This window comes from Myotis lucifugus, unplaced genomic scaffold, assembly GCF_000147115.1.
Source record: "Myotis lucifugus unplaced genomic scaffold, Myoluc2.0 scaffold_131, whole genome shotgun sequence".
Lineage (NCBI taxonomy): Eukaryota > Metazoa > Chordata > Mammalia > Chiroptera > Vespertilionidae > Myotis > Myotis lucifugus.
Window position 1 is genome coordinate 1,305,587 of NW_005871179.1, and position 12,936 is coordinate 1,318,522.

Consider the following 12,936-nt stretch of genomic DNA (forward strand, 5'->3'; position numbering starts at 1 on the left):
TTTATCTTCCAAGTGCTCTTGGACAGGTGCCACATGGAGAGCTGGGCTTAACTGAAGTAAGGGTCTTGCCTGGTAGTACTCAGAAGCACTGAAAGGCAAGGGATGGAGGCTATTTACAACCAGCAATTACATGGGGCCTATAGAGTCCAAGATGGGAAAGGAAGGGAGGATGTGAAGGGAGTGATGGATGGTGGAAGAGTGGTGGGTCAACAGATGGGATTGCTGGAGTGGGAGTTAGAGTGAGTGAGCTGGATAGATAGGAGATGATGCAGCTCTTGGTACAGGAGAGGTCTAGGGTGTGAGCACTCATGTGGGTGGGTTCAATGGGTGGAGAAAAAGATGGTTAGAAGCAAGGAAGTCAAGGAACTGAGAGGTCAAGGTGTTGGATGTGAAATCATCAAGAATGATAATAAGAGCCCTAACCGGTTTGGCTCAGTGGATAGAGCATCTGTCTGTGGACTAAAGGGTCCCAGGTTCGATTCCGGTCAAGGGCATATACCTTGGTTGCGGGCACATCCCCAGTGGGGAGTGTGCAGGAGGCAGCTGATCGGTGTTTCTCTCTCATGGATGTTTCTATCCTTCTCCCTTCCTCTCTGTAAAAAATCAATAAGATATATTAAAAAAAAAAGAATGATAATAAGCATAATAGTCAAGAGATACATTGAGCCAAGGGCAGAGATGGTCCATGAATGAGAGGAGATAAAGAGGAGATCTTATTTGTGTCTCAGACTCAACCCTGTCTGAAACCTGCTCCTCCCCTGGGTAAATGCACCACCACCCAGAGCCAGAAACTTGGGTGTCACTTTGATTTCTGTCTCTAACTGATCCCCACACCCAATCAACCACCAAATCTTTTGATTCTATCTTGCAAACATTTCTTAAACCCAGCTACTTCTTTGCATCCCCACTGTGCACACCCTAGTTTGGGGCACTGTTGTTTCTCAATTGGATTATTAGTGTCAGTTCCCAAATAGGTAGCCATCCCTGCTCTGGCTCCTTTCTCTGCACTGTAACCACAGATACTGCAAAGTAGACCATGTTACTTCTGTGCTAAATCTCTCCAGTGACTTTTCATTGTTCTTAGGGTAAAGTCCAAAACCATTAACAGGGCTTTACAAAGAGAGCCCTGTGTGACCTAGCCGCTGTCTTCTTCAGCCTGACCCCTCACTTGGTTGACTCTCCCTTTCTAGGCCTTTCATGTGCTGGGCTTTCTGCCTGGAATCCCCTCCCTGCTTTGCTTGGCAAAATCCTCCTCTTTCTTTAGGTGTCAGCTTAAGAGGTCTCAGGGAATCTTTTCCTGGATGCCTGGATGTTCTGGATGTTGGATTCACCTTCCCCCCCCTCCCAGCACCCCGTGCTTCCCCAGGACACCAGGAGTTTAGGAGCTTTTCTTTTCATAAAATGAAAGCTCCATGCAGTCAGGGATTGTGTTTGATTCTTCCCAGACGTATCCTCAGCACCTAGCATGGAGCCTATCACATAGAAATGGACAATAAATACTTGTCGATTTGAATTAAGTGGAAGATTCTAGAAGTGGAGCAGTTCTGAGTGAAGACAAAGTCTGGGGTGCGGTCCTGTGAGTGGGTAGCTAAATGGAGTGGGAGAGGAGGTCATGAGAGAATAGGAGTGCATGGGATGAAAAGGACAGAGTGATACACAGGTGGTCGCCGTGGCCCTGGGCTGTGAGAGAATACCAGAAGACTGAGTCATGTGCCCAAGTCGTTTTCTTCCTTCCTTCCTTCCTTCCTTCCTTCCTTCCTTCCTTCCTTCCTTCCTTCCTTCCTTCCTTCCTTCCTTCCTTTCTTTCTTTCTTTCTTTCTTTCTCTCTCTCTCTCTCTCTCTCTCTCTCTCTCTCTCTCTCTCTCTCCCTCCCTCCCTCCCTCCCTCCCTCCCTCTCTCCCTTCCTTCCTTCCTTCCTTCCTTCCTTCCTTCCTTCCTTCCTTCCTTCCTTCCTTCCTTCCTTCCTTCCTTCCTTTCTTTCTTTCTTACATTTATTGGGGTGACATTGGTTAATAGGATCATGTAGGTTTCAAGTCTTTGAGGGAATGAGGAGAAGTAGGTGGCAGCAATGTGGGCCAGCAGAAGATGGAAGAGAAAGATGGCAGGGGCCTAAGCTAAGCAAAGAGTTTTCAAGAAGGTGTTGGTAGAGAGGTCTGAGAGTGGTAATGAGGGCAGTGCAGTGTGGGGGTCTGGAGAGTGTGGGTGGGATGAAGGTAAGAGTGAGATGACTGGAATGTTATCCAGGCCCCTCTGGAGCCCTCAGGCTGATCAGATAGTGTTCCATCCTTGTCTGGCTCAATGGCCCAGGACTTGAGACCTCTGGGAACACTACACATGAAGAGGACTGCTATGAAAGTAGTCAGGTCCCAGGATGCTCGCCCAGTAGCAGCCCCTGGAATGGGGAATCTAGAATCTAGAGGGAGTTGATTATGGCTGGTCCACTGGCCTGCACATGGGAACTACCTTGGTCTGAGAAGTGTGGGGGTTACCTGGTTTTGAACTGATTTTTCTTTGGGATTGGAGGTAGAGTTGCCCTTGATTTCTGAAGTTCAGTAGATGGTATTGGCACCCTCCCCATACCCCTTTTCTGGGGACACCAGTTCTCCAGCTGCTGTGAATGTTGGTCACTCATGGCTTATAGCTGCCCCTGGAGAATTGATCTTGACTGGGCAGGAGCCACCATCTCCTTCTGCTCTCCTGTCCTCAAGATGACCTGAAGCCAATCACAAACTGATTTGGGAGTTTCAAAAGCCTGATGCCCTTGCCTCCCGTGGGGACAGCTCTGTGGTAGGGTTTATGATCCAAAGGTCCCTCACCCCATAGGGCTCAGGCCAAGGCTAAGCTTCCCTGAGCCCACACCCTGCTCCGCTCCGCCCCTTCCCTATCCTGCTTCCCTTGCTCCTTCCTTCACATGCACACACATTCCTGCTGCTGGCTCTGCTTCCAGGGACCCTGACATGACAGGGTGACTCTAATCTTGTCTCACAATCAGGGGTGAACATGGAAGCTCTCTCTTTGACCACAGGGGCCACAGCCTCCGTAGACTCATTCCCAGACTCTGTGTGGACTTAGAAGGTCTCCTCCCCTCCCTAGGCCAAAGTTTCCTCACCTATGAATGAGAAGTTTAGGCTGGACTTGTAAAACAACAACACAACATGCGTTCAAACAAATAAAGAGAAAACACTTTGCCGAACTCTCTGGGCGAGGTGTGGTGGACGATTCAGATGAGCAAGACTCAGTCCCTCTGCCAAGCAGCTCACAGCCCATTTACTCAGTTCACAAGCATGTACCGAAGGCAGCCGGGCCTAGATGACTCAGCGTCCGTCCTGCCCTGCTCATGAAGGGCTCACAGACTGATGGAGAGAAACGACTGCTCCAATTTGGGGAAAATAACAGAGGCAGAAGCTAGACTGGTGCCTGGAGAAGGTGGAAAAGGCTTTCTCTGAGGTTCTAGGAAGGATCCCAGAGGAGGGAGAAAGGACATTTCAGGCAGAGGGAACAGCATGTCTGTAGGCACGAGGCACAACACAGCATGCTGTGTCTGGTTGGGGAACCATGAGCCCTTTGGTATTACTGATGGGTGCAAGGAGGGAGGAAGCAGGTGAGGCTGGGAGGCTGGGGGGGAGGGGGTGTCCAGGTTTAGGGCAATGGTGGGTGGTGGTAGAAGAATTTTTCACTTATTTATTTTAAATATATTTTTATTGATTTCAGAGAGGAAAAGAGAGATAGAGAGATAGAAACATCAACGATGAGAGAGAATCATTGATTGGCTGCCTCCTGCACGCCCCCTTCTGGGGATCGAGCTTGCAACCCTGGGCATGTGCCCTTGAATGGAATCGAACTTGGGACCCTTCAGTCTGCAGGCTGACGCTCTATCCACTGAGCCAAACCAGCTAGGGCAAATTTTATTTTATTTTATTTATTTTATTCTTTCCGTCACCATTTATCCCCTCTATGCCCTCTTCCTCCTCCACCCTAGAATTTTTAATGCAGAAGGAACATGGTCAGATTCCTATATAGAAAAACCACTCTGTCCTTACAGTGGAGGGCAGAGGGGAGGGGCCCAGTGAGATGTTACCACTGTGGGGTGGGAAAGGAGGCGCAGACTCAGGAGGCATTGCAGGGGCTGCAATCGTGGGATTTGGTGCTGCACTGGGATGTGGGGTGTGAGGGGCTGGGAGATGGGAGGGGATGACGATGGCAGGCCAGCTCCTGGCTTGGACAACTGGCAGTGCCCTTCGCGGGGTGGGGAGTGATCTATGAGGAGGGCAGGGTTGGGAGCTGCTGAGGGGAGATGCCTGGGGGCCTCCTGGAGGGTCATCCTGTGGGCGGTTGGTGGGCGCTCTGGGACTCAGGCAGTCCAGGCTGGAGGTGGGGTTTTGGGAGTTGCCAAGGTCTGAGTGGCGACGTGGGGGTGGAGGAGAATGAGGGAATGTGTATCCAGGAAAAAGAAGGAAAATTCCTCAGACTGGAGGATCCGTGAGGGACCCTTTGGCTTGTCCTGGCCTGTGGGGATATGCCTCCTCGACACCCTGGCAGACACTCATCCTGGAATTGCTCTCAGACCATACACCTCCACTAGGCCTTCCCTCCTCCCCTCAGAGGGGACTCACCCACCCGGGACCTGTGCTGGGAGAGTCAGGGAGGCCGGGTGGGGAGGCAGCGGCCTCCTGAGCATCATGCATTCATCTGAGGAACGCTCGCCGAGAACCGACTTATGCTGGGCACAGGGTCTCCGGGGGTCCCTCTCCTGCCTTGACAGCTGGTTTCAGAGTCCAGAAACCCCTGGAAAAGTCTCTGCCTTTGGGTATTCCCCACCATGTCCTGGGGGCACACTCCGTGTGTGTGTGTGTGTGTGTGTGTGTGTGTGTGTGTGTGTGGTGGGTGGTGGCTGAACCAGGATCTGAGGTTCCCAGGCTCAGGTGCCCACTGAGTGGTCCTGGACTCTGCTCCAAGGTCCTTGTGACCCCCTGCTCTCCTACCCATCACTCCCCACCTGGTCTGCAAGGTACTGAGAAAATCATATTTATTAAGGGTTTTGACATCCCCTATTGCCATATATAAAATGCCTACCATTAAGCCTTCTTCCCCTGGGGCTCAGGACCCTGAGACAGAACTGCCCCCCAGTACTGGCCCCTGGGTGGGCTTCCGGAGCCCCACAGCCACCTTCCTCGAATGCCTTGCTGCAGAAAGTGCCACTGCCCTGTGTGGCCTCAGGGAGCAGGTGGGGGACGTGGCGGTCCCAGTTGCCAACCTCACAGGTTACGGATACCCACCTGCATCCACCTCGGCCGAGCTGGCCTTCATGAGGACAGAGTTCCCATCTTGGGGGTGGTCTCCCTGGGAGAGGGCATATGGGGGGCACGAATCATGCAGGCGACTCCGGCGCCGAGACCGATGGCGCCTGGGGCCCACGATCTCCAGGCACCTCTTGCCCACCAGGTAGGCGACCTCACTGAGGTTGAGCAGGATGCAGATCACGGCTGTGGCCACCATGAAGTAGGTGAAGACCCTCTTCTCCGTGGGTCGGGAGATGTAGCAGTCCACAGTGTGGGGGCAGGGCGCCTGGGAGCAGGCCACCACGCGGGGCATGTCGTAATGGCCCTGGTAGAGGCGGTGGAAGGTGTAGAGGAAGCCGGAGTCCACGGCGGCCTTGAAGATGAGGCTCAGCAAGTATGTCCACCAGAGCCCACCCCGCTTCTTGCTTGGATTGTCGTACAGGGACGGGGCGTTGGGCCCGTGCTTCAGGCGGTGCCTCCGCTCCCGCTCCTCCCGGTAGGCCACGTGCATGACCACCAGCAGCGAGGGGCAGGTGACCAGGATGAGCTGCAGGGCCCAGAGGCGCACGTGGGACACGGGGAAGAACTCGTCATAGCAGACGTTGGGGCAGCCCGGCTGCTTGGTGTTGCAGACGAAGTCTTTCTGCTCATCATCCCACACGTCCTCCGCCGCCACCACGAACACCAGCACCCGGAAGATGAACACCACCGACAGCCAGATGCGGCCGAGCGCCGTGGAGTACTTGTTGACCCCACTCAGGAGGCCCTGCAGGGATGCCCAGTTCATGCTGGTGGTTCCTCACGCGGGCGGTGCACACCTGCGTGCACCCGCTCAGGCCGGGGAGAACCTGGAAATGGGTGCCCTTTATTAGAGATGTGATCGGCCAAACTGTTTCACAACCACTGTGTCATCATGTCCTCACTCGCAATGACTTGGCGGGGTAGGGATTGCCACTGTCCCCATTTCACAGGGAGCAAGCCAAGGCCCCGAGGGGCACCTGCTCGAGGCCTCACAGCTGGAAGTGGCAGAGCTGGTCTTGAACTTCTGTCTTCCAGTTCCAAGATCAGGGGATATTTTATTCTATAAGGTAACAGGTACGTGTGAGGGACAATCGTCCTGCATAGATGTGCCTGCCAACCTCTGACTCTTTTCCGCCCTGTGGGTCACCGGCTTCTAAACAAGTAGCGAGAAGGTGCGGATTGACTGATCCACTCTGCCGTCGGCTCCAGGGCTGGACCAGGGCAGGAGGGGAGGGATGTGTATCTTTATCCTCCAGTTTCCTCCAACAGGAGCCAGGCCCTGAGCTGGGGGCCTTCCTATCAGCCTCTTAGGCCAGTGATGGCGAACCTTTTGAGCTCGGCGTGTCAGCATTTTGAAAAACCCTAACTTAACTCTGGTGCCGTGTCACATATAGAAATTTTTTGATATTTGCAACCATAGTAAAACAAAGACTTATATTTTTGATATTTATTTTATATATTTAAATGCCATTTAACAAAGAAAAATCAACCAAAAAAATGAGTTCGCGTGTCACCTCTGACACGCGTGTCATAGGTTCGCCATCACTGGCCTAGGCAGACGCCTGAGCGATATCCATTCTCATTCCTCCTCTCTGGCCCCAGGACATCCCCGCCTTGACTTTCCCTCCCAAACCAAACAGGCTCTCTCTTTGGAACAATGGTGGCTTGGCGTCATCCTGGCCCACCCAGTCCCCACCCTCTGGGTGCTGGTCCCGTTGGCTGACTGTCCTGACCACAGTGGGTTCCTCTGGAATTGCAACTGTTCTGGCTTTAGGGGAGGGACTGGGGCAGGGACGGAGGTGGGATTCTGGCACGGTCCTCCCCCCGTTTACCTTTTCCCTCATGGACATCCCCTTCTGCATTTGCACAGTGGCTGTTTGCTAGCCAAATCTCCTTTTATTTCCATTCAGGTCCCTGTCCTGTGTGCTCCATCCTCCACACCCCCTAATTGGAGTGTCATCATGTTCCATCTCTGACCCAGCCCTTCCTCTGTCCCTGTCTCAGATCTCAGTATCTTCAGATCTCATGCCTTTGGGACATTTTCTGAGCATCCTCCTCCTTCTTTCATGGATACTCAGATGGTCTATTCAACTGTCTTCGATGCCAGACTACCCTTCTGGAGGGCAGCCCCCTGTCTTATCATCTCTGTATCCACAGGACTCGGCACTCGGCCTGGCCCAGTGAACACACAATGTTTGCTAAACCAAATAGAAACCCCACATCTTCCTGATCCTTCCTTTTCCCGTCTCTCCTCTGGTCCGCTGTCCTCCCTTTAGTCTGGAAGGACATTCCTTGCCCTCTTTGGGGCTTCCCTGGTTCCCCCCGCCCCCCCCCCCCCCCAGGGATTCTCAGTCCCCTCTGCTTTTCCCTGGAGCCCAGCCCACAACCAAGGTTCCCTGGGATCCTTAGACCTGTTGGTCCCTGCTTCCCAGCCCAGCCTCCTGCCCAATCTGGTCCTTACCTTTCTGGGTCTCGGAGCCTCTCTCCAGTCCCTGGTCTGGCCCCGTCTGCCTGAGGGCCTCCCAGAGGCAGCTTTTGTTCTTTACTGCCCTGCTGGGTGGGGCTTTCTGAGCCAATGAGCCAAGGAGAGTGAGCGGGTGGGCAGGCAGGCTGGCGGACTTCCCCGGGCACATATTCAGAGCAAACACCTGTGGCTCTTTGCTCCTGGCCCACGCCTTCTCCAGCCTGGCTGGGCATGGCTGGGTTGAGCTACCTGGTCTGGCAGGTATGTGGGTGAGACTGCAGTGAGGGGCGGGGGTGATGTGGGGGGCAATAGCCTGCCTGGTATCCTCATTCTCCAGGCCGGGGCCAGCAACAACGGCATTGCTCCTGTCCACTTTTTGTTGCTTCATTGCCCCTTGGCCCCAGGCCTCTCTCCTGCCCCTTTCTGCAGAAGGCTGGTTCTGACGTCCTCAGCAGCTGACATCTATGGAAAGGGGCAATCTTGATTCAGCATCCTACCCTGGTGGGGGCATTTCTAGGGACTAGAGCTTGGGCTGCTGGTAAGGCGCATAGGGGATGGGAGGGGCTGACTGTGTTCTAGTCGAGGGGACCCACTGCCCTGGTGGAGACAAGGAGTGCAGGTTGGCAGCATGACATGCCCCAGCTGTCAGTCCTCTGTGGCCAGGCCTCCGGGGAAGCCGGAGTGGGACCCAGTGGGACTGCAGAGGGGCCTCAGGGCAGTGAAGGTTAATGTGTAGCCAGGGAGGGGCTGGGCCTCATTTCCCACAAGCATTTATCCAGCGCACCCTAATACCAATGATTAACATTTATGTGGCCTTTTACAGCCGGCTAACCCCATGCACAACCATGAGCTCATCAGTCCTCTGAACAACCCCACGGGTGCATTGGCCCATTTGGAGAAGAGCCGAAGTCACTTTCCCAGAGTCCCGCTGAAACCTGGGCTGGAATGCAAGCGTTCCGACTCAAGTCCTGAACTTTCGACTGCTCAACGCCGCTCCCCACATGCTAAGGTGCATTCTCTTTGCAGGCCTAACACTGCAACGGAGGTTAAAGGCATGAGCAGGCAGCATGACCCCTAGGGGTGCTGGGCACCCTTTCTGGGGGAGAGGATGGCCCCTCACCTGGCTGGACCAGGGGCAGAGAGAGGGACCGAATGACCCGATAAGGGTCACCAAGGCCGAGGAACCAAAGGGCACCTTGAATCAGTGGAGGAGTGGACTTTTATTAATCCCTGACTGCGGGCCCCACACATGAAAGTGGCTTGCACATCTGATCTCTCATTAAACTCTTCCTCATAGCAACAACCCAATGAGGTGGCCTCATCATCTCCATTTTACACAGAAGGAAACGGAAGTGCCCAAGGCCACACAGCTGGGGCAGGTGGCAGGAGCTTCCCAGCGCGAAGGCTGCACCCGTGACATGCTGGGCCCACCCTGCCAGCCCAGCGCAGGCAGCCCCTCACAGGATGGTTTTCTTCACATAGTCTCGAGCGAGGTCTGGTAAGAGAGGAGGGTGAGTGTCTGAGCCCAGGAAGATGAGGTCCCCTGAGAGGAGGTCCTCCTGTTTGCAGGAAGAGGCGCTGGCGGCCCTGGCTTTCCTCGCTGCCAGGCACTCGCGGCACCTCTTGCTCACCAGGTAAGCCAGCTCCACCAGGTTGAGCAGGATGCACACGGCGGCCGTGGCGACCATGAAGAGGGTGAAGATGTTCTTCTCCGAGGGCTTGGAGATGAAGCAGTCCACTATGTTGGGACACGGAGCCGCGTGGCACTTGACCACAGGAGGGAGGGTGTATTTGGGGTAGAAGGAGTGGAACACGTAGAGAAAGATGATGTCTATGCTGGCCTTGAACACCAGGCTGAAGACATACGTCCACCAGAGCCCACCCCGCTTCTTGCCGGGGTTCGGGTAGAGGCGCCCGCCGTCCTCCCCCACTGCCTCTCGGTGCTTCTTCTCCCGTGCCTCCCGGTAGGCCACGTGCATGACCACCAGCAGCGAGGGGCACGTGACCAGGATGAGCTGCAGGGCCCAGAGGCGCACGTGGGACACGGGGAAGAACTCGTCATAGCAGACGTTGGAGCAGCCCGGCTGGCGGGTGTTGCAGTCGAAATCCTTGTGGTCGTCACTCCACACACGCTCAGCTGTCACCAAGTACACCATCACTCGGAAGATGAAGACCAGAGACAGCCAGATGCGCCCGAAGGCTGTGGAGTACTTGTTGACCCCACTTAGGAGCCCCTCGAAGATCCCCCAGTTCATGGTGGATCCAGGCGTCGGCGGCTGCTGCTGCAGGGAACGATAATAAGAATCCCCCACATTTATCAAGTAGTCACTGTGAACACTTGAGAGAAACATGTCATGTAATCCTCACAGCCTCAGAGGAGCTAGGTTCTATCACTGAACCCATTTTACAGATGGAGGAAACTGAGGTTTAGAGGGGTTATACAAGGTTACACAACTATTAGATGCAGAGCTGGGATTTGAGCGTAAGTAGTTAAGCGAAGAACCCAACTCTTTTCCATAAAAGTGGGTGAAGGTGAGTCCAGGGAGCCCCTCAATCCTCTCAGGGCCTGTGGCTCTGGTCTTGCAGGCCTGCAGCGCAAAGGCTTAAGTAGGTGGGACATTCTGCCTTCTTCCTCTGTTCCAACGCTGGCCCTCCTCCCCGGGGGGCTGAGCCTTGGGAAGACTTCTCTCCTTTCTGTGCCCTGCTCTCTCCTCTGAGGCAGCCCCTCCCAAGGGGAACCTGCTCTTTGACTTGGAGGATTAGGTTGGAGAGGAGACTGGAAACTTGTCCGCAAACTCCCACCTGGTCTAACACTCAGTTAAATGATCCACACAGTGTCCTGCTCAGGTGCAACTCACCTGAAGCAAGGCCAATGGCAATCCCGCTGAAAGACCTAAGGTAGGGGTCGACGGCTCTCTTTATACAATAAGCTTTCTCGAGTAGCCTGGTAATGCAGTGTTTACCAAACTGGTGTTCCATAGAACCCTATCCCATAGTCTGGCTATTGGAGTAGTGAGGGAAAAGGAACCCATGTTCAAGAAAGGAAGGCAAACATTGCATTCGGCAAAGTGAAATAGGCCCCTTTCCTTGACCAAACTAATGGACTCACAGCGTGAATCTCCCGCTGGGGGACAGAATATATACTGAGTGGCCAGATTATTATGACCACCCCATCAGTACAATGAAGTGAATTAGTTATGCAAATAATAATAAAACCTTGAGAGTATTTGCTTAGGAAGTTTTCAATATTCAGTATTTTTGGAAGTGTCAATGAAATCCTGATGGGGTGGTCATAATAATCTGGCCACTCAGTGTACAGTATTGTCCAGACTCCTTTGACCACAGAATCCAATGTCATCATCGTATGGAATCGACTCGTCAAGACACCAACATGGGAAATGCTGCTTTCGTTACTCCTGCTGGCGAGTTTGGTGTGCTAGATCAGGAGTCAGATTTACCTCCATGTACGGAATGGGACTGCTGTTCAGAGTGAAGGGCACCCACTTTCCCTCTTGGAATTCTTCTGGCTGGTTCTTGCGGGGAGAGGCCCTGGCACTCGTCCCACCCTGCCGGCCCCCAGGACCTAGGGAGCTTGTCCGCATCAGCCTCTCTCTCTAAGAGGCTCCTAATACCCTGCTGACTGCGGGTCCCGGCTGAAGGTCACCAGGCTGTCTGACCCCCAGGACCTGCAGCAGTCAAGCAGGGTAATGGTGAGAGCCAGTACTTGTTGGGTGTTTATGCAGCGCTAGGCTCTATTCTGAGCCCTTTGCATGAATCAATGCAGAAGCAACTGCAGGAAAGGGTATGATAACTTTTATTCCCAATTTCCAGATGAGGAAAGCAGAGCACAGAGAGGTTAATTAATTTGCTCACAGTTATACAGCTGGTGAGCGGCAGAGCTGGGACGGGAACTCAGGCAGGATGGCTCCAGGACCCACACTCTGGGGCTGGGCCCCTTTCCTGGAAAGCTGCCTGGGTGTCTGGTCTGTGCCCACTCCCTCCTACACCAGGTAGGTCCTGGCTGAGGGAGGCTGGGGTGTCCGCTTCCTACCCTCTCTCTACACTGTCTGTCTCCACCACCCTTCACTGGGAAGTGGGGCCCCTGCCCTGATTCATCAGCTGGGCTTTGCTCAATCCTGCTAAGGGGGTGGAACTCCTGGCAGCTTCTCAGGGAATAACCAGGAGGCTCCAGCCCTGAGTCCCTAGGGGCTCGAGGCCCAGCCCACGTGGGGTGGGGCAGGGTAGGGCCATGCAGGCCCAGGCAGCGCTGCTCCGCTTGCCCAGCTCCCGGTTTCCCTGTGAGCTCCTCTCCACTCAGCCCCTGCCTCCCGCCTCTGCTCAGTTGGGAAAATCCCAGAGCAGAGCAGGGAGGAGCCCTTTATTTCTCCACCATCAGGACCCAGGGTGGCGGACGTGTCCAGGCCACCTTCCTCGACTAACTTCCTCGACTCCCCACCAGAGAGGTTTTAGTCCCCCAGGTGTACCAAGGGACAGGGTCCATTTGGATACAGATGATCTTACCTGAGTGGCTACTCCTCAGGGCTCTCCGGGTCCTGGCTCCGGACAGCCAGCAGTGGACTCAGCAGGCAGTCGGAATTCATGTCAGAACCAGAGAGGGTGCTTGGGGAAGCCCATTCCTGGGACCGAACCTGAGAGAGTGCTGCAGCCTGGGTGTGTCGCTGGCCTAGGAAGAGGAGGAGCTGCACTTAGCCGGGCCATTGGCTGGGCTCCACCTTCCCAGGCTGCCTCTGATGTGGCCCAGTATTCACTCCTCCCAGGGTGCTGAGCCCAGGATCCTGTCTTCCTCTCAGGAGAGACCCACAGGTCCACTCTGACCCCCTGCTTGTCCTCCCATCCCTGGCCTTGTGTGGGAGGAACCTAGAAATTTCTGAAATTCCCCTCTCTTACTTCTTGGTCTCCAGACTCTCCTCTTGCTCTGATTGCTTCTCCATGGCCTTCTATTCTCACAGCTTCAGTTACCTTTGGAAATGCTGTGACTCCCAAATCTGTCTCCAGCCTAAACGCCTCTGCTCCACCAATTGCCCCAACTTGAATGCCCTTCTCTCACCTTTCTTTTTTTTTTTTGGCTGAGATGCTTGTTACCCTCAGACTTTTTTCCTTGTCTAGTATTAGACATTTTCTGTTCCTAATCAATGTTGGTTTAGTATTGTT

General features: G+C 54.3%; 2 protein-coding genes across 8 annotated transcripts; both read right to left on the reverse strand.

Annotated features, from left to right (window-relative positions):
- Positions 1 to 3,894: 3,894 nt before the first annotated feature.
- Positions 3,895 to 8,830, reverse strand: GJB4 (gap junction protein beta 4). 3 transcript variants are annotated; one of them, XM_023758537.1, is made up of 2 exons: positions 8,014 to 8,830; positions 3,895 to 6,453 (listed from the first exon to the last, which is right to left on the reverse strand). In XM_023758537.1, exon 2 carries the CDS (start codon positions 6,064 to 6,066, stop codon positions 5,263 to 5,265), a length of 804 nt encoding a protein of 267 aa, XP_023614305.1. In that variant the 5' UTR covers positions 6,067 to 6,453; positions 8,014 to 8,830; the 3' UTR covers positions 3,895 to 5,262. The 3 variants fall into 3 exon arrangements, with proteins under 3 accessions (XP_023614305.1, XP_006094256.1, XP_014315945.1); XM_006094194.3 differs by having other exon boundaries at positions 3,895 to 6,127; positions 7,762 to 8,830; XM_014460459.2 differs by having other exon boundaries at positions 3,895 to 6,360; positions 7,762 to 8,830.
- Positions 8,831 to 8,965: 135 nt separating this feature from the next.
- On the reverse strand, positions 8,966 to 12,464 carry GJB5 (gap junction protein beta 5). 5 transcript variants are annotated; one of them, XM_014460463.1, is made up of 2 exons: positions 12,286 to 12,464; positions 8,966 to 10,040 (listed from the first exon to the last, which is right to left on the reverse strand). In XM_014460463.1, exon 2 carries the CDS (start codon positions 10,017 to 10,019, stop codon positions 9,222 to 9,224), a length of 798 nt encoding a protein of 265 aa, XP_014315949.1. In that variant the 5' UTR covers positions 10,020 to 10,040; positions 12,286 to 12,464; the 3' UTR covers positions 8,966 to 9,221. The 5 variants fall into 5 exon arrangements, with proteins under 5 accessions (XP_014315949.1, XP_006094257.1, XP_014315946.1 ...); XM_006094195.3 differs by having other exon boundaries at positions 8,966 to 10,046; positions 12,286 to 12,463; XM_014460460.2 differs by having other exon boundaries at positions 8,966 to 10,043; positions 12,286 to 12,462.
- Between the last annotated feature and the right edge of the window lie 472 nt (positions 12,465 to 12,936).

Excerpts from the sequence above, each read along its gene's own strand:
- GJB4 (XM_023758537.1), bottom strand. The coding sequence starts at position 6,066 with ATGAACTGGGCATCCCTGCAGGGCCTCCTGAGTGGGGTCAACAAGTAC.
- GJB5 (XM_014460463.1), bottom strand. The coding sequence starts at position 10,019 with ATGAACTGGGGGATCTTCGAGGGGCTCCTAAGTGGGGTCAACAAGTAC.